This window comes from Ictalurus furcatus, chromosome 20 (genome assembly GCF_023375685.1).
Source record: "Ictalurus furcatus strain D&B chromosome 20, Billie_1.0, whole genome shotgun sequence".
NCBI classification, from domain to species: Eukaryota; Metazoa; Chordata; class Actinopteri; order Siluriformes; family Ictaluridae; genus Ictalurus; species Ictalurus furcatus.
The window spans coordinates 8,353,796-8,381,546 of record NC_071274.1 but is presented as its reverse complement, the minus strand read 5'-3'; the positions used below and the strand labels follow the sequence as shown (position 1 = coordinate 8,381,546).

The window sequence follows — 27,751 nt, the reverse complement described above, 5'->3', positions numbered from 1 at the left end:
ATATCCTCACCAAGGGCTTGTCGTGCGCAGTCATACGTCTCCGGACTAATTTTCCTAATCTTAATGGTACTTTAGACCGCGATGGAAATGCACACAACAAGGTCTGGAGGAACCAAATGGTCCATTGAAAAAAATTCCTGGGATTAATTGTTCCAGGTAATTCAGGTGGAAACGCGGTTTAAAACACACACACACGCACGCACGCACGCACGCACGCACACACGCACACACACACGCACACACGCACACACACCCCTATACCTCTTTGCACAATAAAGAACCTTAAATGGAACTATCTGAGTGTAACATCACTGTTCTGACTGGACAAGACTGTAGCCTTTCAACAGATCTGATACAGCAGTATATTTGAGACACGTTTTTTTCACTATATATCTTGTGTTGAAGCAAGGATATAACAAAATATGCTTTCATGTGTTTGGAATCTTGTATTAGCCTAATATTAGCAGTAATAGTAAGAATACATTATTAAAAATGAAAATGATGTTAAGGCTTACTTCTAAACGCTGGACTTATGTCTACAAGTCCAGTGATGGCTATAGTTAAACAAAAACTCCAAAAACAATAAAGATAAAAAAGGATGCCGCAATAGATTATACTAATTTTATTAGTTTTATGATTTGATTATTATAATCCCATATGTAATACTAATGAGTACACAAATAGGCGTTCATAAGCATTACAGTTAATACAATTCTAAACGTTGAATTTGGAGTACTTAAACATTTTAAAGTACTGTCAAAATGCTAATTTTGTATTTGATTTGTAATATAGCCTATCCTTTAACAAGCAAGTTCAAAACGCTGGTCATTGAGTACCCCCTGTCCTGCACATATTAGTGTTTTAAGGTGTGTTAGAGCAGGACAAGTGGATCTCCTGGACCAGGGTTGGAAACCTGTGCTTTAATAAATTCATAATAAATAAATAATTAACAAAACATTACCAAGTTAATATTTAGACTTTTGAACATGATACTCTTATTAATTAATGTGTATTTTATTTTGAACATAATAATTATTCAGTAAAATTTATTAGGATCACCACATGATTGGCTGATTGGATAATTGCGTGAATCTGCAGGTTTTCCTATTAAAGTGGATGGTGAGTGAATAATATGCTAAAGTTGTATTGAAGTTGTATTGGACATTTAAAATATATGCAAAAGATAAAGACAGACAGCGAGAGAGAAAGAGAGAGAGAGAGAGAGAGAGAGAGGGATAATTGTATTGTGTACAATTATATTGTTTCATACATTATTATATATAATTTACTCTATTGTAAAGTTGAACCTGTACTGCACAAGCACATGAAAGTTTTTATTTAATTTTTTATTTTGAACTTTTTTAAAAAGTATATAAATATATTTGTAAATTGTCACGGAACTGCCCGAAGCATGATAGTGTGCTCTTCCGGGTTGACTCTGACTGTGTTTAACTTTTGACACATGTTTTGTTTTAGTTTCTGTCCTGTCTCCTCCCCTGTTATCTTATTGGTTATTTCCTTGTTCTGTGTTATGCCCTTTGATTGCGTTTTATATTTAAACCCCTATGTGTGTTTGTTCTGGGTGAAGTATTGCCACCAGTGTGTTATCAATCCTTTGTTCTGTGTTCTTGTTTCCAGTTCTTGATCTTGTCCCTAGTTTCTTGTTTTGTGTTTTGCCTTGCCTCGTTTATGCCTGTTTGTAGATCACCTGACCCACGCCTGTTTTTTGACCTTGTTTTTGAATATCGTTTGGATTTGTTTGCCTGTCTCTAATAAACAAAAGCTTTAATTGCACTTACATCCGTCTCCAACCCTGATTACATGACATGAATGAAGCAGTTATACACTGGAATTATTTAACTTCATATACTAATGGTTTAACTAATGGAGTCACTGACGTTTACATGCACATCAAATTCTGTTTAAGGTCTATGTTCGGTATGCAGCCATATTCCGAATGTTTATTGCATACAGGCATTGGAATATTCCTGTATACATGGTTGTTGTAAGTATGCCTGAGATGCCATTCCTATACCTAGCCTACAGCTAAGCATCTGTTAGCACTCACAATTTCTTGTGGTCTGACCATGCGCATATATCTATTTTCAGTGGATTTTCTGAATAATGTGTTTACATGCAACACATTTCCAATTAAAACAGGCATATTCCAGGGGTGGGGATTAGAATTTGGGTAACCAGAATATTGTCTTAATTTGAATCCATCGGATTGCGGTGTTTACATGACTCAATACTTATTTGAATATCGCCAAATTCCCATTAATATTAGAATATTGATGTGCATGTAAACGTATCCACGGAAGACCACATCTATAAGATTTGAAGCAATTATTAAAACATGATTTCAATGTGCTAAACACAGTAATGAATAATCTACTTATTAATATTACAACATTATGTGGCTGTAATATACAGTATTCTAAGTACAAATTAGCATAAAATGGGTGAAAGTGACATAAGGTGCTACTGTATTTCAACAGTACTTAATTATTCTTCCAGGGAAGTCAGCATTTGTGTATTTGTGTTTTACCTTGCAGATGGCAGCAGGCTCTGGATTGCTGTGATGAAGAGGAGCACAATAAAGGCACATACCAGGTTAGATTTAAACACCTCATCCCTCATTTGGGAGTACTGTTGGAAACACACACACACACACACACACACACACACACACACAGTTACAAGGATAGATATTTACACAGACGCTCATATAGTCAAACCTCATTACTGTGTAGATACAAGAGAGTGAATAGAGTGGATGTGTGAGTCTCTCTCTCTCTTGCGCTCTCTCTTGCTCTCTCTCTCTCTCTCGTTCACACACACACACACACACACACACACACACACACACACACACACACACAGAAGCACACACTCTTCTGAGAGAAGAATATGTGATGTCTGAGTTGGAGGCAAGACGGAACAAACCAATCAGCTGCAGAGTAGCCAGACACAGCAGGGGGCAGATCAAGGTCAACTCAAGGAAATACAGTAAAAGCAAAACATAATGTGATGAGAAGGGGAAGCAATGGCAATTGGGCTCATGAGTAAACAAAGGGCAGATCAGTTAATCAAAAGTCAACCATCACTGGCCAACAGTGATTAGCCCATTCAACCATGGTTCTAGAGATGCACAATTTAGCACTGCTGTTTGTATCCAAACATCTGCATCTGAATTCTGAAGAGATACTGATGTACTGTTACTGTAAACAATCCAGACATGTTTGTATGTGTCTGCACATCTTAGCATGTGTTTGTGCATCAGCTTGTGTGGCTGGAAATATCCTACCACACAACAGCCTTTTGCTTACTTATGAGAAATCAATTTGTACAAAAAAAAAAAGAGGAGTGGGAAAGAAAAGCAGGAGGATGGAGTTCAGGTGAATTCAGATGAGTTCTGCTGCTGCTGCTGCTGCTGATGAGCTGGGGTAGCTGGCTACCTTGTGCTCCAGGACGGCTTCTCTAAACGTGAGAGAGAAAGGGATGATGTGTTGTCGTCGGAGTTTGTCTCCGCTGCGCAGTGCGACGGTGCTCTGCATGCGCGCGTTAATTTCCTGCGAGTCGGCGCGCACATGCAGCGCCTGGGCCAGATGGTTGGGGAGCAGGTTTATGGAGTGACGAGTGAGAGCAGCCAACGTCTACAGAGGGAAAGCACATGCAGCCTCCATGAGTGTGTGGGAGAGGGGGGTGTTTGTTAGGGTATATATTTGTATATGCCTGGCTTGTCTGTCTTTTTGAACATCTCTGTCTGTGTGTTTTTGTGTTCACAAGCTAATAAAGCAAGTGAAATGACTCATCAATCTTCCATAGAAAGACATCTTGACAAAATCTTGAAACATATCTTGACACATTTTGGATGAGCTGACTTAATTTGAATGAAAAGAAGCAGAGAAAGAAGATGAGTGGGAGCTTTCTGAAAGCAAGTGTTGACAAAGGTGACAGATATTACCAGTTGACACCGGTAACACCAGTAATTGTTATCCTTGCTCCTAGAAATATACTTAGCACAATTTAAAAAAATGATCTGATGTATAAATTTAGACTAGTTCTTCACAGGGTTAAGCATGTTTTGATATGTAGATAAATTTTGTGAACTTAATTATCTCAAAGTTAAACTAAACTGGTCTGTTCAGAAAAGGCCTTAGGAGCGGGATGATAGAAACCAACTAACTAACCCCTAGGGCTTAGGCCTGGTCCTGAGATGAGTTAGTTCTAAATTTATAGAAGACAATCTTAGACTACTGCACAAACTGGTAATTGATTTTTACTAACACTGGGTGCAAATTTTTACAGCTAGCTGGCAGGAAGCATAATATAATTTTCAAAACTATTTCCACAATATTTAATTTACATTGCTCTTTCTTTTAGCTAATCCTATTAATTACCATATGGACACATGTTAGGAGGGGCACCCTCACTGGTTAAATTATTATTATTATTATTATTATTATTATTATTATCATTAATTAGTAAGTTATTTAGGTTTTTTTTTTCTATTTTTACTCAGGTAGTACTTTATGATTGCATGCGATTATTTATCTGGTATCCCTGATAGAGGGCACGCTGTTAGGAAGAGAGATAGAGATGTACAGGGCGGAGTGTCCGTGCTTGACTGGTCTTTTCATCATGAAAAAGTCAAAGCCATCAGGGGCTAAGTATTGCAAAAAGAAAAAAAGAGGATGAGAAAAAGAAAGAGAAATATAAAGGTATGTGACTAGTAGTCTATGGACAGTAAAGACCTGTTTTGCCACCTATTAGCGCCTATTAGCGCTCCATCATGATGAGCATAACACGTTCACAAATGACACGCTGTCCTAGCAAGAATTCCCCATGTGTTAAAACACATTTAAGCAGCTGAATATTAGCACAATTAAGATGGATTTGTAAAAAATGCTATCAGAAAGATGGTGATCAGAAATGAATGTTTAGTGTATATTAAAGATAGTGTTGTTACTATTACAACCAGTGTAGACCCGCCAAACAACTGCAGTCTGAACAGAAAAAAAGTATAAAAGTTATTGTACATGAATAATTTCAATATGCAGTATATGTTTTCATTCTGTGCTGTATAATGCTAATCATGTTATTTCTAAAATAAAAAAAAGTGTTTCCCCACATTTCCCCTGCTTGTGGGCATCCACAGGAAGCTGCTTTTCACAGCTTCTTTCTTTAGACAATGTATAAATAGGAACAAATATCTAGCCTAACTGCATGAGAGAGAAACATCTTAACTCTTTGCCAACCACCTGAAACACTCACTCACTCACTCACTCACTCTCTCTCTCTCTCTCTCTCTCTCTCTCTCTCTCTCTCTCTCTCTCTCTCTCTCTCTCTCTCTCATGTATAACAGTTTGGTGTATGTGCCTATTGAAATGTCAACATATGGTAAAGATTTAGAAGGCTAAAAATTCATTATAGGACCATGACTAAGAAAAATTATGGCACATCACACATATGCAAGCACGCACGCACACCTGCACGCACACACACACACACACACACACACACACACACACACACACGCATAGATTAATTTTATCCAAAAGAGGAGTGAAGCCCCAGGATCATTCCCTGCAGCTATGGTCCTGACTCACATGGCAGAGAAAACAGAGCTCTACTTAAGTAATGCTAGAATGATTCTTGAACACACAGGATCTCTCACACTTGATTCATTGTGTGGTATAGTTGTGTGCAATCAAAGTTCTCTGAACTGATGTGCGTCACTGCTGTGGGATTAGGCCCTGTTAATCTGCTGATAGCTGCTGGGATTTGCAATAGTGTAATTCTAGTTTATGACCCCTGTATCAGGCTAGACATTCCCTCCCTTCCTGCGGACACTGCTCTCAGTGCTCTCAATGCTCAATAGTTCACCTATCAGCAGTGGGAATATCTGGAACAGGTGATTTTAGGATTGCCACACTGGTTGTAGAATGAAGTGCTATATCATATTGTATCATACTCTGAGTTACAGATGTGTTCAAATTTGACTCCCGGTCTCAGTCCAGACCCAGGGTGGGATATAGATATATATATATATATATATATATATATATATATATATATATATATATATATATATATATATATATATATTGATATACAGTATATAATAACAGTATTTTAACACCATCTATTTAATTCTACTCTCTGACTCTGATCAATAATGTTAAGACTGATGAAAAGCATGTGGACAAAATTTGTGTATACGCATGTGTGTGTTTGTGTATACAGTGCCCTCCACTAATATTGTCACCCTTGGTAAATATGAAGGCTGTTAAAAATTGTCTTTATTGTTGAACCTTTTGATATTTTTATGACCGTGGATTTAGATTTACCACCAGGAACACATTTAAAGGGTTCTTAGATTTAAACTTATTCAGTAATTGATCTGATAAGTGATTTGAATATAGTGTTGCTAACAAGTTTCTGGCATCTGACAATACAGCAGTGGGAAAAATTATGAGCTCCTGCACCGCACAATACCTTCAATTCCCAGGAGTTGAAACTCCCAACATTTTCGATGAACACACTGGATGATGTGAAATCTACCAAGCAAACCCAAGAGGGAGCTTCTCTCCTGCACTTCTCACATAGAATTGCGTAGTGTGTGTGCGCGTGCGTGCCTAGCCTCTTCACTTGTACCTAACATCGCTACTTAAATGACACCTCCAGGATAACTTAGGCAATAACAGTTTTTCTTGCATTTATACTTAGCTGGAAATGTTCATCTGAACATGAAATAGATTTCATTACAATGCAAGGTAAGAAACAAAATAAACAGACCATTTACCACTTGGTTACATTTCGTTACAAAAATCCTCTGCTCTCATGGATATAAACAACTGCAAACACAACACAGGTTTATAAAAAATATTTTTGTTAAATATAGGTGTGCAACAAATATTGGCACCCCTATGAATTCATACGAGAAAAATATATTTGAAGTATATTCCCATTGATATTTTAAAATTATTTACTACACCTGGGTGACTAGGAACAGGAAATTGTTCAACCATGACTTCCTGCTTCACAGGGGCAAAAATATGAGGTAACACATAGGCCAAATTCCCTTTCTTATTCATAACAATGGGTAAGACCAAGGAATATAGCTGTGATGTGCGGCAAAAGTATGTTGAGCTTCACAAAATGGGAAGTGGCTATAAGAAAATAGCAAAAATTAAATGCCCATTTCCACCATCAGGGCTATAAGTAAGAAATTCCAGTCAACTAGAAATGTTATGAATCAACCTGGAAGAGGATGTGGGTCTATATTGTCTCAATGCACTGTGAAGAGGATGGTTTGAGTGGCCAAAAAATCTCCAAGGATCACACCTGGAGAATTGCAGAAGTTAGTTGCATCTTGGGGTCAGAAAGTCTCCAAAACTACAATCCGAATCACCTACATCACCACAAGTTGTTTGGAAGGGTTTCAAGAAAAAAGCCTCTACTCTCATTCAAAAACAACCTCAAGCATCTTCAGTTTGCCAGACACTATTGGAACTTCAAATGGGATTGGGTTCTATGGTCAGATGAAACCAAAATAAAGCTTTTTGGCAATAAACACCAGAGGTGGTTTTGGCGCACACAGAGAGGTAGTCATATGGAAAAGTATCTCATGCCCATGGTAAATTATGGTGGTGGCTCTTTAATGTTTTGGAGCTGTTTTTCTGCCAGAGGACCTGGACATTTTGTTAGGATAAATGGCATCATGGACAAATATCAACAGATATTAAATGAAAACCTGACTGCCTCTGCCAGAAAGCTTAAAAGGGGCCATGGTTGGATCTTCCACCAGGACAATGATCCAAAACATACATCAAAATCAACACAAAAATGGTTTACTGACCACATAATCATCCCAGTCCCTTGATTTGAAACCCACAGAAAACCTGTGGGGTGAATTGAAGAGATGAGTCCACCAGCGTGGACCGTGAAATTTGAAGGATCTGGAGAGATTCTGTATGGAGGAATGGTCTCCGATCCCTTGCCATGTATTCTCCAACCTCATCAGGCATTATAGGAGAAGACTCAGAGCTATTATCTTGGCAATGGGAGGTAGCACAAAGTATTGACTAAAAGGTGCCAATAATTGTTGCACACCTATATTTAACAAAGAGATTTATTTGTTGGATAAACCCGTGTTTTGTTTGCAATTGTTTGATATCAATGAGAGCAGAGCAGAATTGTTTGAACAAAAGATCAATAAAGACAAATTTTCACAGCCTTCTTTGCTCATATCGTGCAAATATTAGTGGAGGGCACTGTATTTGTGTGTGTGTATGTGTGTAATGCATGCATTTGGATGACAGCATGCATTATTTGATCCACTCGCACACCAAAATAGACTTATCTGATAATATATAAATAAACACACATATGCATACAGTGTGGCCAAGATGAAGTGTATTTCTTTCTTGAAAGACACAAGAAAGATAAAACGATAAAAACAGCAGATGTTGAAAAAGTTGAAGGTTAAAGAGAGGAAAAGAGGGTGGGAGATTGAGCCTGATAGAGTGACTATGGGAAAGGAATCCTGTTACTACCTTACGGACATTCTTGTTGCCATGGAGACCATTACCAGAATCTCTCTCTCTCTCTCGCTCTCTCTGTCTCTCTCTTTCTCTCTATCTCTCAGACACACGCACACACACACACACACACACAGACATGCCATCTTATCACTTCAGTGCATACACAGTTCATCAGATTCACAACACACAGCTGTAGTCTAGTGTAGGGTAATAAACTGCACACAAGCACACACACACATTGAGATTTCTACATTAAATGAGGTTTATAAGACTAACACACATGCACACACATAGGGGAGGGATTTGTGTTGTGCTAGAGCATGATTGGGCAATTTTAGCATTGTGGTAATATCTCTTTGAAGTGTTAAGCTGTTCTTCAGAGCTGACTGCATGACAAAAACAACAAAAGCGCCGCGCTTATCAAAGACTACATTCCCTTATGTTAACCAAATCTCCACAGCAACAGCCTGGTAGTTCAGCCAACAACAAAAAAGAGTTCTTCGATACAAGCAGCAACTCACATACCAAGAACGTTCTAATCAACTACTCTTAATAAAACCTTCTACACCATTCATCCACACCATGTAGAACCTCCTGCAATCATTTCCGACTGTCTATAATGCCTCTGAACAACACCTAAAACTTCATGAGCAGCACTTAAACCCTCTGTAGAATTGTTTTTATCCATGAGGAGATAGTAGCCACAATAGTAATGAAAATGGATTTACTTCTTCTTTATCAGCTTCTACAGCACAACATATTCCACAATGCATCATTTAGGACCATTTGCAAGACAATTACACTTTGCTAAACTAGACATGATTGTTTACAACTAACCAGCCAGAGTTAGCGATCAAGCAAATGTGTCAAATCATAGGAGCTTTGCCCTGTCCATTTCTTCCTCTTTCCTCTAACCTTGCTTTTGGCTTCACTTTTATGTTAATGATAAAGGTTCACTAAGTATCCTGGTAGAATTATAGAACTTCATATAAACAAAATGATGTAATTGGACTGACCATTAGCAAGTTCTAAACCACATGATGAAATACGTAAAATATGTGTCCTATTGTACAGTATGTAATGTTTCCCAGACTCAAAATTGGGGAAACCATGGATTACCTTTCAAATTGGAGAATGCAAAATAATGTGCAAAAAGGGTCAGGTGAATGTAAAAGTTGTAATTCATTAGTTATAATAGAAAAGTAAATTGTAATAATTTATTTGCCTTTCATTGTCTGCTTCTACAAGGCAGAAGGAACAAGATAGACTGTTTAAATGGAGAAAATAGTGTTTTCGTGTAGATGAAAATAGTGCTGTTAGCCACAGTTCAGAGTAAACAATTTGCCACCTGGATCATGAGCCCCAGTGCAAATGCACCAGCTGCACCACACTAGCTCTTCCCCTGTCTAGAACACACTGCAGCTTGACTGTCGTGCACCATCTAATTATAACACTGCTCTTCCACAGCCCACCAGCAACATACCATTAGCAGTAGGATTTTCTACAATACTGCTATAAATGCAACAATGATGTAATGTACAAGGCCAATTCCAAAAAAGTTGGGTAACATAAAACATATCAAATGTAATAGTAAATGTAAGATTTTTTTTTTTAAAAGGTAATTTTGAATTTGATGGCTGCAACACGTCTCAAAAAAGTTAGGTCGGGGACAACAAAAGGCTGGAAAATTAAGTGTTACTTAAAAGCAACAGCTGGAGGTTAATTGGCAACAGGTCAGTAACATGATTGTGTATAAAAAGAGTATCAGAGAGGCAGAGTCTTTCAGAAGTAAAGATGGGCAGAGATTCACCAATCTGTGAAAAACTGTGTCTACAAGTTGTGGACCAATTTCAGAATAATGTTCCTCTATGTAAAAATGTAAAATTAATAATATTATCAAAAGATTCCAAGAATCTGGAGAAATCTCTGGGCACAGGGGACAATGGTGAAAATCAATACTCCATGCCCGTGATCTTCGGGCCCTCAGGCGGCACTGCAGTAAAAACAGTAATGATTCTGTAATGAAAATCCTTGCCTGGGCTCAGAAACACCTCCAGAACTCACTGTCTGTGAACATAGTTCTCCGTGCCATCCACAAATGCTGGTTAAAGCTCTATCATGCAAAGAAGAAGCCATATGTGAACATGATCCAGAAACACCGCTGTCTTCTCTGGGCCAAAGATCATTTAAAATGGACTGGGGCAAAGTGGAAAACTGTTCTATGGTCTGACTAATTGAAATGTGAAATTCTTTTTGGAAACCATGGACGCCGTGTCCTCTAAACTAAAGAGGACTAAAGAGGAGAGGGACATCCAACTTTTTATCAGCGTTCACTTCAAAAGCCTGCATCTCTGATGGTATGGGGGTGCATTAGTGCCTATGGAATGGCCAGCTTGCACATCTGGAAAGGCACCATCAATGCTGAAAGGTTTATACAGGTTTTAGAGCAACATATGCTTCCATCCAGATTCCATCCCACCTTTACTTCTGAGAGACACTGCTGATACTCTTTTTATACCTAATCATGTTACTGACCTTGTGCTAATTAACCTAATTAGTTGCCAAATGTTCCTCCAGCTGTTTCTTTTTAGTAACACTTACTTTTCCAGCCTCTTGTTGCCCCATCACAACTTTTGTGAGATGTGTTGCGGCCATCAAATTCAAAATTACCTTATTTTTTCCTTAAAATGATACATTTCCTCAGTTTAAACATTTGATATGTTTTCTATGTTCTATTGTGAATAACATATGGGTTTATGAAATTTGCTAATCAATGCATTCTGTTTTAATTTAAATTTTAACAGCGTTCCAACCTTTTTTGGAATTGGGGTTGTAACATGATTCTACAGTTCAAACATAACATCACTTTTCTTCATTATATCATTTTCTTTTTGTGATATTTCAAGATACTGTACTGTATAACTGTGCAACTTGCAGAAAGAACCTTGCCTATGGAAGAAGCCAATGTTTAACATAAACACTACAATCACATATTCAATTCATAAACAATAGAATACTAAAGGTATAGGCTACCAGTCCTCAGAGTGGTTTTACAATATGACTAGACCTTATTCTTCTGCCAAAGTGTGAGTGAAACCTCAGTGTAAACACAGAAAATGAATAGTGCCACATATTACAGTATATGAAAAGTAACACAAAGTAGAAACCCATGAAAAATATTTAAAATTCTGAAAATTTGTACACCTTGTACAGTGTACACCCTACAGAACTATGGTCAGATAACTTGCAATGGCTGAAAAAGAACTCAGATAATCTGTTTTTATGAATGTCTGAAATAGATCATATTTGATATGGCCTTAAGAATTTTAAATGATTATAACAGATTGGATGTTCAGAATTATTTCAGTCCAAAGCCAGAGGTTGAAATATCAGTGATTTTCCATCCAAACCAAACTGTATCTAAAAGTATCTAGGTTAAATAGATGTTACTCAAATATGACTGCTTTTTTCATTTCTGAGCCCTTAAATAGACTGGCCTCAGACTTTTTCAAAAGCTCTACATGTCTGTAAAACTTGAAAGAGGTTTGGCACAAAATACATTTATCTCCTTACACAACTTAGAAACAAGCATGAAAAATTGGTAGCGTGAAACCTGTCATGTGGACCAGTAAGCGCACAGCGGTACTGAACCTGAGACTACCTGTAGGAGGTGGTCTGAGTTCAGTTGCACTGGAACTGTGCCGCGATTCCCGTGAATGTGAACTCAACCAGTACTCGGGTCTGCACTTCACAGGAAGTAAAGTAACATGCGCATGTGTTTTAGCCAATGACGACATCATTAGTTTCCACAACATATGTGTACCATGAGTGGCAGGGGACTTTGTTGGACACAGTAGAGGTCCACTGCTGCACATAATCTCTGTGTGCATAATATCACCAAAATAAATTAAAAAAAAAAAAATATGGTGAATCAAGTTGTGTTCTCCATGCGTGTTTGTGATGACGTAAGATGAACACAAATGCACCAGGGTTTAATCAGGTGAGTAAGGTGAGTCTGAAACCAGACCAACGCTGTGGGTGGCACCGTGAACAACTGCATTGGGATTCAGACAACAGCAAACATGTCCAGTGTGAAAACCACTTTAGTAGTTTCAAACCTGACAAAACCTGACAAAGGTTCAGGTTAAGGTCCCCTACATTTTAGTCTATATATATTTCTGCTTGGTTCCATCATATAAAATATGACATATCTTATCAATCTTATCATTGGAGAGATTTCTGTCTCTCCAATGATAACCTCAACCCTGTCATTAAACTTCCTAAATATCTTCTGGAAATCAATCAGTGGATCTCCCATAATTCTCTACAATTAAGCACAGACAAAACTGAGCTACAAGTAGTGGTTGTAAAGACTATAAGGAGGGAAATACAACTGCATCCAGCTACACTGACTTTTAAACAAACAACGTCAGAAGTCTGGGTTATTATTACTAAATTATACAATTACAGTTTTATTAAATCATCTCAATAATCTTCAAAATGTAGAGGTTTCTTATGTCAGTCTGATGCTAAAAAACGAATACATATATTTATCTAGGGCAGACTAGACTTCCTAAAATAATAAAAATAATAATAAAAGCTCCAACTTCTCCAAAATGCTACTTCAAGGGTGCTTACTCGAACAAGATCCGTAAATCACTTAGATCACTACACTGGCTTCCAATCAATTACAGAATTGATTTTAAAGTGCTTTTACTTGTCTACATGGCTTTTAATGGCATTGCTCCCAAATATATTTCAGACTTGCTCACTGTGTATAAACAGAGCAAAACGCTCAGGTAATCAGTCGCTGGTCTTTGTCATTCCAAGAATTAAAACAAGAATAGGATAAAGTGCTTTTAGTCATTATAGTCCTACTCTGTGGAACACACTGTCTAATGACCTAAGATCTGCCACTACTGTGTCTGTGAAAATAAAATGTATTAATACTGATCATAAAATAGCTTGCTTTTATCACAGTTAGGATAGGGATCTGATTTAATGCCTGTAGTCTTGATATGCATGGTCCATTTATATACCAGACTTAAATACCAGTACCCAGTTAAACCTGTCAAAATATGAAACAACCACTACAGTGTTCATTACTGACACTAGTGACTTCTGTGACCTTTGCACTCTATTAACAAGTTATTTACATGAAACACCAATTATTTTATATTGAGGATCAGTGTGTGTGTGTGTGTGTGTGTGTGTGTGTGTGTGTGTGTGTGTGTGTGTGTGGGTGTGTGTGCGTGTGTGTGTGTGCGCGCTCTGTTCTGTTTCTGTCTCGGCAGAATGTACAGGTCACTCACATTCTGCTTGCCCACTATATTGTGGAACGGTAGTTCTGGACTCCATGTGCCTTCAGTAAATGTGGTGGTGGACGCTCTGTGATCTGATTGGTTGGTGGCCTCCTTCATGATGTCCTCAGGCAGTGTGAGGAGGCTTTCCTCAGGCTGCTTGATCAGGAAAGTTTCAATGTTGTGTCGGCGCAAGAAATCGTTCCGGTCCTTTCCATGGCCTGCCTCAACTTCATAGTCTCCATTTAGACAATCCAGCGCTGCTTTAGAGATGTGGATCCGCCTGTAACACAACACACAGGGCAATTTAGGCAACTATAAACTTTATTTAAAACTTGTTTTAAATTATTTTTATATGTTTATATGATGTTAATATGATTTCATGAACTATCTCTCATATCTGTAAAAAATGACATTAAATAGACAGCAATCTTGCTTAGAAAATGTGAATGTATGTGCATGTCTTACCCTGGTATGCCTCCGGACTCAAGTTTATTGGCAATATCCACATCCCAGGACCAGACATCAAACTGCCACTTCCTCAGTCCCAGAACCCCACATAAGACTGACCCAGAGTGAATACCAATACGCATGTCGATGTCATGCTTCGTACATGAACGCACATACCTACACACACATATAATGCAATCACATATACACCATATACACAAAACAAGAACATATGAGTGCATACTGAAGACCCAAATGAATAAACACTAACTGATGACAACCCACACAGACCCAACAAACAAATTCAATTATACACTTTTTTCACTCTTTGGTTACCTTGCCAAACCAGAAGTACAATGTCCTTCTATCATTATGAATTATACACTCTAAAGACAAATTAAATAGTCAGATCCACCAACAGCAGCACCTTATTCTACAGCTTCAATTGATGAATGGTAATTAATGTAATGTGCAAAGAAGCTAGAATAGGTATGGATCATCAGTTGTTGAACAGATTCTGTAGGGTGTACAGGGCCAAATCTGTATGTTGCTTGTTCATCAAAACACACATTTACTGGCCTGAAAAAACACCAGACATCAATCCCATAGAAAAGTTGTGGGATTATTTGAAACAATGGTTGAAACACCAAAATATGCACGATGAATGCTAGCTGAACTGGTCATCTTAGTCAGTTTAAAATTGACAATGGTGTCATTGTTACATGAAAGTATTGGTGCTGTTATTAGGGCAAGGGAATGTGTTAGCTTGTATTAGAAAAGAAATGACAAGTGACTTTATTTTTGTCTGGAGAGCTTAACCAGTGTGAAATTAGAATTAAATAAATAATAATCTTTCATTCATTAATTTGTTATCTGCTGGATTTACTGTGAGGTAGTTCCATTGACTTAAACACTGTATATATAGCTGAACACACACACACACACACACACACACACACACACACACACACACACACACACACACACACACACAGGTCCTTGCCATGGCCCAGCTCAACCTCTTAATCTCATTTAGACAGTCCAGAACTGTGGATGAAATACTGCATGAATGTTTTAGAAGCCTTGTGATCATGTTCCAGATGTTAACATCATGGTGTGTTGCAAATGTTGCAATGTTTGCAGGTTATGATAACCCAGTGTGGCCTACATCTGAAGAGCAAGAGTAATGCTGAAACACAATCACACCTCTACCAGGAGTCTGCCAAATTAGAAAATTTCATATGGCTCACATCTGTACACCCAGAGCAATGGCACAACACAGCCACATGCCAGAAGAGAGCTATATTAAAAAGTTGATATTTGTGCCGAATGATCACTTGTGTGGCCCACGTATGACTGACACACCAAAAGCCAGTGGATCCCCAGTTCTTATTCAAAACTACACAAAGGCTATGCTATTTTTAATTGACCCTACCCCCATCAAGAGTATTTTCTAAGTATATTTTCTATACATAGAAAATAGGATTCTAAATAGGTATAAGTGAAATGTTTTTACTTTTTATTTCATTGGGGAAAAAATCTAGATCTAACCAGATCATTATATCTGGATCACTACATCTGGATAATTAGGTGCATATATTTGTCTCACTTCATACTAATACTGTCTAGTACTAAAACTGTAAAACAAATATATAGTCTTAAGGTTACAGGCTTATAGTAACTTACAATAATTAATCTAGTTACTAGCTGCTGTACTGTACAGTGCCATTAGAATCTGAGTGTGGAGACCCTAAACACAAAGATTTAGGTATTTGATTTTTTTTCTTTATAAAATAAGGGGAGGACAACATACCCTCAAACATTATTTAATTGCCAACAATGGGCAGACTATAATAAAATGTAACAAACAAACAAACAAACAAAAACCCCCACAAAAACATACAGTGCCCTCTATTACTATTGGCACCCTTGGTAAATATGAGCAAAGAAGGCTGTGAAAAATTGTCTTTATTGTTTAACCTTTTAATCTTTTGTTCAAAAATTCACAAAAATACTCTGCTCTCATGGATATCAAACAATTGCAAACAAAATACAGGTTTTTCCAAAAATTATCTTTGTTAAATATAAGTGTGCAACAATTATTGGCACCCTTTTAGTCAATACTTTGTGCTACCTCCCTTTACCAAGATAACAGCTCTGAGTCTTCTCCAATAATGGCTGATGAGGGTGGAGAATACATGGCAAGGGATCTGAGACCATTCCTCTATACAGAATCTCTACAGATCCTTGTAATCTCTCTCCTCTTAAGTTCACATCACAGGTTTTCTATGGGTTTCAAGTTAGGGGACTGGCATGGCCACGACAGGACCTTGATTTTGTGGTCAGTAAACCATTTATGTGTTGATACTGACATATGTTTTGGATCATTGTCCTGCTGGAAGATCCAACCATAGCCCATTTTAAGCTTTCTGACAGAGGCAGTCAGGTTTTCATTTAATATCTGTTGATATTCGTCCATGATGCCATGTATCCTAACAAAATGTCCAGGTCCTCTGGCAGAAAAACAGCCCCAAACATTAAAGAGCCACCATCATATTTAACCGTGGGCATGAGGTACCATTCCATATGGCTTCCCTCTCTGGGTACACCAAAACCACCTCTGGTGTGTATTGCCAAAAAGCTCTATTTTGGTTTCATCTGACCATAGAAACCAATCCCATTTGAAGTTCCAGTAGTGTCTGGAAAACTAACGACAATATTTATGGAGGGCACTGTATTCAAAATTTGACTTTTGTGTACAGTTTGGATACATTAACTAGTATTATTAGATATTATTACATATTAAAAACCAGCAGCCATTAATCAAATAAATTTTTATTTAAAATAATATTAACATATTAACAGTATACAAAAATGTTCTATATATTAAACATCATTAACTGGTTGCTTCAGGCCAAGATTTGAATTTGTGTCAGTCTCATACAGTGTTGGGTAAGTTACTCAAAAAAAGTAATCCATTACAGATTACTTATTACTACTTTAAAATTGTAATCTGATTACCAACATGTAACTGATTACTGCATGTAAAAAGTAATTGTTACGAAACAGGACTCAAGACAGGATGTAAGCGCAGGAGTGACGTCTTTATTTAGACTTAGGCAGAGGACAGGAAACTGAAACACTTATCCCTTAACTCAGAATGATGCATGAAGCACAAAACTTAGAACAGGACTATGACTTGAAACACTCGCTTAACTCAGGCACGAAACATTCATTTAACTCAGGCTTGAAACGTTCATTTTACTCAGGCGTGAACAATCATTTAACTCAGGCATTAACACTCATTTAACTCAGGCATTAACACTCCTTAAACTAAGACATGAACACTCTTAACTATGGCAGGGCATGAACACTCTTAACTATGACATGGCATAAACACTATTAACTATGGAATGGCATGAACACTCTTAACTATGGCATGGCATGCACACTCTTAACTATGACAGGAAACACTCCTCTAATTATGTCAGGAAACACTCCTCTAACTATGGCAGGAAACACTCATCTAACTATGGCAGGAAACTCTCATTTAACTATGGCATGAACTAAGGAACAAGACAGGACATGGAACTTTACCGCGTGGCGCCATTACACCCATCAGTCTCTATTGGTCTCTACACACCCTCGAATATCAACCAATACTTGAACTGGAGGAGAACCAAACCAAAACAAAAGGCACGTGTCCGTAGGAAACAGTCTTAGCGTCCATGCGCACTTTGAGCACGTGCATGCGCTTTCCTGGTACTCGTGCACGTTGTCTCCACAGCGACCTCTGCCGGCGAGATCATGACAGTAATCAGATTACTGATTACTTTCACTATCAAACCTACAAAAATATACTACAAAGTAAAATTCATAGTTCTTACAGTAATATTAGCGTGCGTCGATGTATGACATGATCAGAAAAATTTGGATTTATCACAAAACTTGCCTCTGGTGTTGTTACTGTTTGTAGTACTACCAGACTGATAAAATATAAAAATACTTTTTAACTGTAATCAATTCACATTGTGAATGCCTTATAATTAGACAGCTTCACTTGCAGCTCGCTGTCTTCACGGCCAAAGGGAGTTGGGTTTCAGAGCCTCACGGATCTGGGCCGGTTGCTGCCGAGGCAGCCAGTCAACTCAGGTCCTGGGGATCTTGTATGGATCTGAAAGAGGAGCCGGAGAGGAGCCAGAGATAGAGCCACTGCTCTATCACTTGCTCTGTCTTCCAGGTCCGGCTCTCTACCAGATTTTGGAGCTCACATTGCGACTCCTCTTTTCACTATGAAAAACCAAAACACCCTCTCTGACTCCAAGGAGCCAGTAGGAGGTGCCATTGCACCAAAAACTGAGATCAGCTCTCAAGCAAATAAAGAGCTGCTTGAAGTGATTACTAGGGCAGTTGAAAAACTAAATCTAGACTGGCCTGGGGAAGAGGAAGTGGCTCGTAGCAGGCTGGATGAGCACTTCCTCCCAGTGAAAATAAATCTCCCTCACACCGCAGAAAAATCTTTTTTCCAGAAGTGCATGACAAAATATCACACTTCTGGGGAAAACAAAACATAAGCCATATTTATAACTCCACAATGGTGGATTATTTGGCCATCATGGGGAATGAATGGCAGGGCTATTTAGCTATGCCGAAGGTGGAGGAGGCACTTACAAGCAACCTCTTGGTATCAATGGCAGGTAATTTATGGGGGCTGGCTTTGTCATACAAGCCATGTAACGCAACCTTGGTGATGGTGGGCAAGGCGTATGTGGCAGTGGGTCTTGCTTGTGGGTCACTACATACAATGGCAGTGTTGCAGACCTACCAAGCAGACTTGCTGCGTGAGCTCTACATACGGCAGCATTCTATTGTGCGGGAGGCACAGAAGGCAGAGAGCCAGGGGAACGGGGCAGCCATAGTTTCAGCCTGCTAATAGGCCTGATCTGAGAATGGTCATAAAGGCCAAGCAGACAAAGTAGGAGTGGTCCTGAGGGGCCATGGAGGGATGTATTGGGGGACATGAGGTTGTTAGAGCAGTTAGCCCCCAGTACTACTTTAGAGTCTCCCCTAGCCAAGGCTGTCCCACGTTTTCAGTGTTCTCTGGTCAGCGAGCTGTCACAGGGCAACGGAAATCTGATGCTTTCCCTCCAATAGAATGTGGAAAAGTTAACATCACTAAAAGACTAAAAGCATGGAAACTACTGCCAAATGTGTCTCCATGGGTTCTGTCTACCGTAAAAAAGGGTTACCAGGTCCAGTGCAGAGCTTGAACCCCCTGGTTCAGAGGTGTGCTCACCACAGTAGTCAGCACAGAGCAGGGCCCGATGTTAGAGCAGGAAGTCTATCCCTCTTCGACAAAGTGGCCATAGAACATGTATCCCATTCCCTGAAGGAGGGAGGTTTTTACAGCCTCAATTTCCTGGCCTGAAAAAAAAATGGGAGCATGCAGCCAATTTTAGATCTGCATCATCTGAACCTCTGAACTGTACTGTTCAGACAAACAGGTTCAAGATGCTGACGCTCAAACTTATTGTTCCACAGATTCAGTTCGAGGACTGGTAAAATTCTTTTAGATCTAAAAGACGCATATTTCCACAGAAATATCACCCTGTCACAGGAAGTTCCTGAGGTTCATGTTTGGAGGCAGTGTGTACCAATATTGGGTTCTTACCATCAGGCTAGCTTTATTCCCTCGTACCTTCACAAAGTGTGTGGATCCCATTCTGGCTCCCTTGCGTCTCCAGGGCATCCATGTACTAAACTACCTGGATGACTGGTTAATTCTAGCATGATCCAGGGAACTAGCGATTCAACACTGACATGTTGTTCTTGCAAACATAAAGAGCTTGAGGCTCAGGTTGAACCGCAAGAAAAGTATGCTTTCTCCAGTGCAGAGGACAACTTTTCTAGGAGTTATGTGGGATTCTACTACAATAAGAGTGTTTCTATCCCCAACATGCATAGGGTCAATCCTGTCAAAATTGAGCAAACTAAAGCTGGATCTGGGCATCCTCTCCAGTCTTTATGAGAGACTGTTGGGGCTTATGGTAGCAGCACCCAATGTCACACCTTTGGGCCTATTGCACATGAGACCATATAAGTAGTGGCTGAAAAGTTCCGAGGATGAAATCTCTGAGAGTAATCAGTGTCACGCTGCATGCCTACATGCTCTGAGAATTTGTCCCTGGTTTCTAACTTTGGGTCACACTCTAGGGGCGTCTCCTTATCACAAGGTGGCAATGACAGACACCTCCCTCACAGGCTGGGGTGTGGGTTTAGATGGCTGTCCAGCTCGCAGTCTTTGGAGCGGCCCTCATCTGGAGTGGCATATAAATCACCTAGGAATGCAGGCCTTATTTCAAGCACTGAAATTCTTTCTTCCTCAATTAAGAGGGCACCATGTGTTAGTTGTAACAGACAACACAGCGGTGGTCTTATATATCAACCACCAGATAGGGTTACATTCACTCCCCCTGTTCAGGCAGGTGCAACCAATTCTTCTCTGGGCAGAGGGAAACTTCTTGTAAGTGAGTGCAATGTAAATTCCAGGCAACTGGAATGTGGGGGCAGACATCCTGTTGAGACAGGGGCTGAGGCCCGGGGGCCCAAGTGGTGGAGTCTGTATGGAAGAGGTTTGGCCAAGCGGAAGTGGATGTGTTTGCGTCTGAGGAGACAACACACTGCCTGCTGTGGTTTGCCCTCCTCCCACACCATTAGGACTGGATGCCATGGTGCACATGTAGCCGAGGTCACATCTGTATGCTTTCCCCAAGTTCTAGGGAGAGTTCGCCAAGACCATCTACGTCTGCTGCTAGTAGCACCTTATTGGCCAGCTCGGATAAGCTTCTCAGGGATAATATCCCTGTTAGATGACACTCCTCGGGAGATTCCTGTCCGCAGGGATCTACTGTCTCAATCCGGAGGGCTGATTTATCACCCTTGGCCGGAACTATGGTAACTGTGGGTCTGGGCCCTGAGGTGCACCAGCTCATAGATTCTGGTCTCACAAGTGAGGTTGTAGAGACCATGTTGAATGCTAGAGCACTATCCATGAGGAAATTGTATGCACTCAAGTGGCAACTTTTTGTCTTGTGGTGTGAGGAACATCAGCAAGACCCAGTTAACTGCACAATAGCTACAATCCTGGAGTTCTTACAATGATGTTTCTCAGCAGGGTTGGCTCCTTCTACAATCAGGGGCTACATGGTCGCCATTTCAGCCAGCCATGCCCCTATTGAGGGAGCCTCTGTGAGGCAACATCCTTTAACTTTGAGGTTTATATGTGGTATCAGGTGGGTGGGGCCCTTCTGCAGACAACGCATACCTTCCTGGGACCTTTCTGTGGTCCTGGAAGGTCTGTCAGGTGCCCCATTTGAGCCATTAGAGTCCCTCAGAGAAGCTTCTGACTCTAAAGGTAGCTCTTCTGCTGGCCCTGACATCCCTCAAGTGAGTAGAAGATCTACAAGCTCTCTCTATTGCCCTTTCCTGCTTTGACTTTGCCCCTGGATCAACCAAGGTCTTCCTATATCCTAGGCCGGATTATATTCCTAAAGTGCCACAGTCTGCTGCCCAGCCAATAGTGTTGAAGGCTTTCTGCCCTCCTCCGTTCCTCACACTGGAATAAGAGAAATTGCACCTACTGTGTCCAGTAAGGGCTCTCCGTACTTACGTCCACCGCTCCGGCCAGTGGCATAAGTCAGAGCAGCTGCTGGTCTGCTTTGGTGGTGACAGTAGGGGTGATGCTGTGTGAAAGCAGCGCATCTCTAATTGGATAGTGGAAGCAATCTCTATCACTTATGAGGTGTGCGGTCTCGCTACGCCTCTGGGCATAAGGGCTCATTCCACTAGGGGGGTCGCCTCCTCGAAGGCTTTGTCCAAAGGGGTACCCTTACAGGAAGTATCTGCTGTGGTGGGGTGTTCTATGCCGTACACATTTATTTGATATTACAACCTGGTAATACAACAAGTCTTGCAATAACCCTTGGGCTCGGACCTTTTGAACAGGCCATGCCCTCAGTATTACGAAGTGGGTATTCTTGTTCCCACAGTGTAAAGCTCACGTACTGTCTCATTCCCATTGAACGGGGATGTCTGGGTTACTCATGTAACTCTGTTCCCTGAGAAGGGAACGAGACGTTGTGTAGCTTTGTCATACTGGGGCAAGCCTGTGAATTGTGTCTTCACTTCAGATAATAGAGCTGACGGCACAGTTCACAGGTGCCATTTTTATATCACGCGACGTGGTTAATTGCCATGTCACCTGATCACAGCAGGCCTATAAATAGGCATGAAGTTACACAAGCTTCAGATACCAGTCCAATGCGAGGGCACATCCCTCAGTGTAAAGCTCACACAACGTCTCGTTCCCTTCTCAGGGAACTGGGTTACATAACACAGATGGTTGTTTTGGGGTTTTTCTTCACAATGTTTCTGTCATCAGCTGTTGTTGTTTTCCTTGGCCTTCCATTCGGTGTCTGTTGCTCCGAACACCAGTGGTTTCATTCTTTTTTGGGACATTCCAATTTGTTATATTTTCTATGCCCAATGTTTGTGCAATGCCTCTGATTGATTTTCCCACTTTTCTCAGCTCCAAAATGGCTTATTTTCTTCCATAGACAGGTTTCTGATCTTTATGTTGGCTTATCCTTTTAAACAACAAATGCAGTCTTCACAGGTGAAATGAAGGCTAAAACCAATAGTATATGTTCAGAGCTATTTATTGTTTAAACAATCAATCTAACAGGACACACCTGGGTAACAAGAAACACCTGTCAGTCCCATGTTCCAATAGTTTTGCTTGCCTACAAAGTGGGAGGTCTGATAAAAAATGTACTATGTTCTATGTCCTTTAACACATTTACATATTAATGTAAGGAAATAAAAGCTGAAATTCTAAACTCTCTTCTCATATTCATCTTTGGATCTCAAACCCAAATATTTTCAGTCTACAGCCAAAATAATAAATAAATAAATAAATAAATAAATAAATAAAAATTTGAATCAGCCTTGCCATTCCAATCATTTTGGAGGGAAAAGTACAAATTATGTGTTTATTGTAATATCTGTGAACAATCTTGAAAAATTTCTATTTTAATATACTGTAATTCAACACACACAATGTACTTGCAATACCGATTTAACCAACTGAGTATAATGGCAGGCCACTCTTCTCATCTTGTTCTTCTTCCTTCATCATCATCATCATCATCATGCAGTTCCTCATTTTAGATATAAAATAATATATAGCATCAGAACTATAAAATTAACAACAACAACAACAACAACAATAATAATAATAATAATAATAATAATAATAATAATAATAACAATATGTAGTAATAACCAATATTCTTACCTCTCCTTATCGACATTATGCCCTCTCTGGCAATATAAAAATTAGTCCATTCTCGTCTGTCTCCTCCAGGGGCAATGAGATGAAGGAAGGTTTTTTTTTCTCCTTGACTTTAAATGGTAAATGGCACACTTATATAGCACTTTTATCCAAAGCACTTTACACTGTGTCTCATTCACCCATTCACACAGTAGCAGAGCTGCCATGCAAGGCACTAGTTTGCCATCAGGAGCAACTTAGGGTTCAGTGTCTTGCCCAAGGACATTTCGGCATGTGGAGTCATGTTGGCCTACACCAACCCTACGATTTGTGGACAACCCGCTCTACCAACTGAACCACAGCCGCCACTTTAACTTTTAGAAAACAATTCCCACAACATACCCCTTAACCACTGACATACAGTTAAATGAAGCTAAAATGAAGTCACTGATTATACATCTGAGAAATAAGGGACATTGTTAACAGACAACAGAAATGGACACCTACCCACCGCCCCAATTAGAGTGGGCTAGGCTAAGTAATGAACTGCTGCATGATTCATGCTCAGCTCCAGACTACATGTGGCTTTCCAGCTTTAAGCCAAATAAAGCCTACACATAAACACTTTCAAAAGTGTGCCATATTCACACCACATGTGGCCAACCCCATACCTGTGTGTTTTTATTTGGACCATACACCTCAACACCAGCACTGATCCAAAAGAGAAATTCTCACCAATTCTGCAAGTGTGGCAAAACTTTCACTTTTGGCCAAAAGTTCGTGGATACCTGACCAATTACACTCATATGTGCTTTTTGAACATCCCATTCCAGATTTAGTTCCCATTTGCTGCTATAACCGCCACTCTTCTGAGAAGGCTTTCCACTACATTTTGTGTGGCTGTGGGTATTTGTGCTCATTCAGCCACAAGAACTTTAGTGAGGTCAGCACTGAGGTCAGGTGAGGAGGCTTTGTGTGCAGCTAGAGTTCCAATTCATCCCAAAGATGCTCAGTGGGGTTTAGGTGAGGGCTCTGTGCAGGCCACTCAAGTTTCACTCTAACTTTGGCAAACTATGATCACTCTGTGCATAGGGGCAATTGTCAGTGAAGGGAAATCTTTTGACAATTGTGTGCTTCAAACATTGTGGCAACCGTTTGGGGAATGGCTAACAGTCAGGTGTCCACTTATTTTTTGCCATATAGTGTACTTTCGCCAAAAGTACCAGATAACAGTCACATGTGGGCCAAATATACATGCTATCTAGGAGCATTACCTGATAGTTTTGATCATGCTGAGGCCCATTTCTACACAGCAGTGGGCATGATCTGGTCTGGGTTCAGGAAGGCCTGAGACACAGTAATAACAATCTCCAAGAATCTTTATCCTCAAACAGTGGTGTTCCTAAAAGAGAGGTAGAAAGAGAAATCAAGAAATGTATTTAATTTTAGCCCAGTGGCAATTGAGAGTGAAAAAATTCAGATTTATGCTGAGAATTCTTTTTACAAAAATTTTGCACAAACTGGCAGTCTCCCTCTATTGGCTGAGAGATGTGAGCCTTGCAACAAATTTGTAAGAGTACGCTAGCATGTTTGACAGGCACAGACAGAGCATTAATGATAATCTCACTTAGTTGCACTGATATCTATTACTCATGCTTGCTGCAGTATTTACATGCTCTCACGATTCTGTAAACAACTGTGCCGAAACAAAAGACCAGTTAGCGCTGCTCATCATTGCTAAACACTACACACTGCCACAATTAGCCATGCTATGCGTCATAATTGCATGCTTCAGCTGCTAGCACTAAATGATATAGTACAAGAGCAGACTGAGCTCAATTCTCGTTTGGAGAAGCTTCAAGGGTTAAAACAAAGATTTAATCACAATAATGCTACAGTACAAATGCCACCCTATTTTTATTTTTTTTTAAATTTAAATATTTGATGTTTGCTGCATTATTGGGTCAATAAAAAATAATTAATTAAAAATAATAATTAAATGGTACATACAATCTTTAGTAAATAATGTTAAATATCACATACTAGCCTACTATTTAGACAAAAAAAAAAGATTGTAGGCTCTACATAATACACTGCTGTGAAAAAGTATATACTGATTTATTTATTTTTTTGTGTGTATATCTTCAAATAAAATACAACATAAAACAAAGGCAAACTGAGTAAACACATAATACAATTTTTATTTTTTATTTTTTTATTGAAGTAAAAAAAAAAGTTATCCAACATCAACCATGTGAAAAACTAACTGCCCCCTTAAACTTAAAATCTGGTTGTACCACCTTTAGCAGCAATAACTGCAACCAAACGCTTCTGATAACTGGAGATCAGTCTTTCACTTACTTCTAGGACTAGGACTTACTCTGATGCTTTCGATCATTGTCTTGCTGCGTGATCCAGTTGAGCTTGCATTTCAACTTACGGACTGAAGACCAGACATTCTCCTTTAGGATTTTCTGGTAGAGAGCAGAATTCCTGTTTCCCTCAATTATTGCAAGTTACCCAGGCCCTGAAGCAGCAAAGCATCCTCACACCATCACACTTCCACCACCATGCTTGACTGTAGGTATGATGTTCTTTTTGTGGAATTCTGTGATTGGTTTATGCCAGAGGTAACAGAGACCCTGTCATCCAATCGGTTCCACTTTCAACTCATCAGTCCACAGGCCATTCTCCCAAAAGGTTTGAGGATCATCAAGGTGTGTTTTGGCAACATTCAGACGAACCTGAATATTTTTCTGGGTTAGCAGTGGTTTTCTCCTTGCCACCCTTCCATGGATGCCATTTTTGCCCTGTGTCTTTCTGATAGTGAATTCATGAACAGTGACCTGTATTGATGCAAGAGAGGCCTGTAGGTCCTTTGATGTTGTCCTTGGGTCTTTTGTGACTTGCTGGATGAGTAGTTGCTGTGCTCTTGGAGGAGTTTTGGAAGGTCGGCCATTTCTGGGAAGGTTCACTACAGTGCAGAGTTTTTCCATTTGGAGATAATAGCTCTATCTGTGGTTCTTTGGAGTCCCAGAGCCTTTGAAATATATTTGTAACCCTTCTCAGACTGATGTATTTAAATCACCTTCTTCCTCATCATTTCTGGAGTTTCTTTAAATTTTAGCATAGTGTGTTACTGGGTAAGACCTTTTAACCAACTTCATGCTGTTGAAAAAGTTGATTTGATTGAACAGGGTTTGCAGTAATCAGGCCTGGTTGCATCTAGTCCAGCTGAACCCCATTATGAATATCTATGAAACTGTATAGTTTCATAGATTTGGCAAATTAGTAACTATGGGGGCAAATACACACACAGGCCCAGTTAGTATTGGATAACTTTTTGCCTCAATAAAAAACATTATCATTTAAAAACTGCATTTCATGACTACTCAGATTGCCTTTGTTTTATCTTAGATTTTGTTTTAATTTCTGAAACAATGTATCTGTATCTGCCCACTACAATGCTAAAGTTAATATTGTTTTAGGACATTATACTGCTCTAGATGATTTCACATTTTCAGGTAATAAGTAAATTTGGGTTAATTTCTATAAAATAATAATAATAAAAATAACAACAACAACAATAATAATAATAATAATAATAATAATAAGATGCTGTAGCATTTTCTATGAATCCACAGTCATACAGGTGTCATATGTTTGACTGACAGGTTTCTTTTTTCTTTTCACAAACACTCATATCTAGTTTTGAAATTCACTTTCTGAGTATAGTTTAGCCTGACATTGCTGGCTGCAATATTGAAGCTCTGCTTTGACGCTTGAACACTACCATAAATATCAAATGAAGCTTATTTCAGGCTCATGTGAGTGCTGCAGCTGCTGATTGAATTACTGACTCCATCTCTGAATCTGTCCTCACAGGTTTGTGCAGAAACAGAAAGGTGCTAATTTTTATCGGGCCATATTCAGAGTTGAGTTACATACAGGTAGTGAGGGGGCTGTGCAAATTGGTATTAAGACCTCAGGGTGCAGTTTGCCAAAAAAAAAAAACAGACATGTGTCTCAGTTATGTGCGATGTTGACCCTGAATTAAAGTCGATTTTTCTTGCAACATAATGAGAAACAGTGTTTAAGTGATAAGTCCAGCACCACTGTCC

At 39.4% G+C, this 27,751-nt stretch overlaps 1 protein-coding gene across 1 annotated transcript in view; it reads right to left on the bottom strand.

The window, feature by feature from the left end:
- adcy8 (adenylate cyclase 8 (brain)) overlaps positions 1 to 27,751 on the bottom strand; it is a 61,531-nt gene that overhangs the window by 22,458 nt on the left and 11,322 nt on the right. The window contains exons 3-7 of the mRNA XM_053651266.1: positions 24,905 to 25,032; positions 14,318 to 14,476; positions 13,862 to 14,132; positions 3,459 to 3,656; positions 2,549 to 2,649 (exon numbers count right to left, since the gene is read on the bottom strand). Of these exons, the coding sequence (XP_053507241.1) occupies positions 2,549 to 2,649; positions 3,459 to 3,656; positions 13,862 to 14,132; positions 14,318 to 14,476; positions 24,905 to 25,032 (857 nt within the window). The remainder of the gene's footprint in view (positions 1 to 2,548; positions 2,650 to 3,458; positions 3,657 to 13,861; positions 14,133 to 14,317; positions 14,477 to 24,904; positions 25,033 to 27,751) is intronic.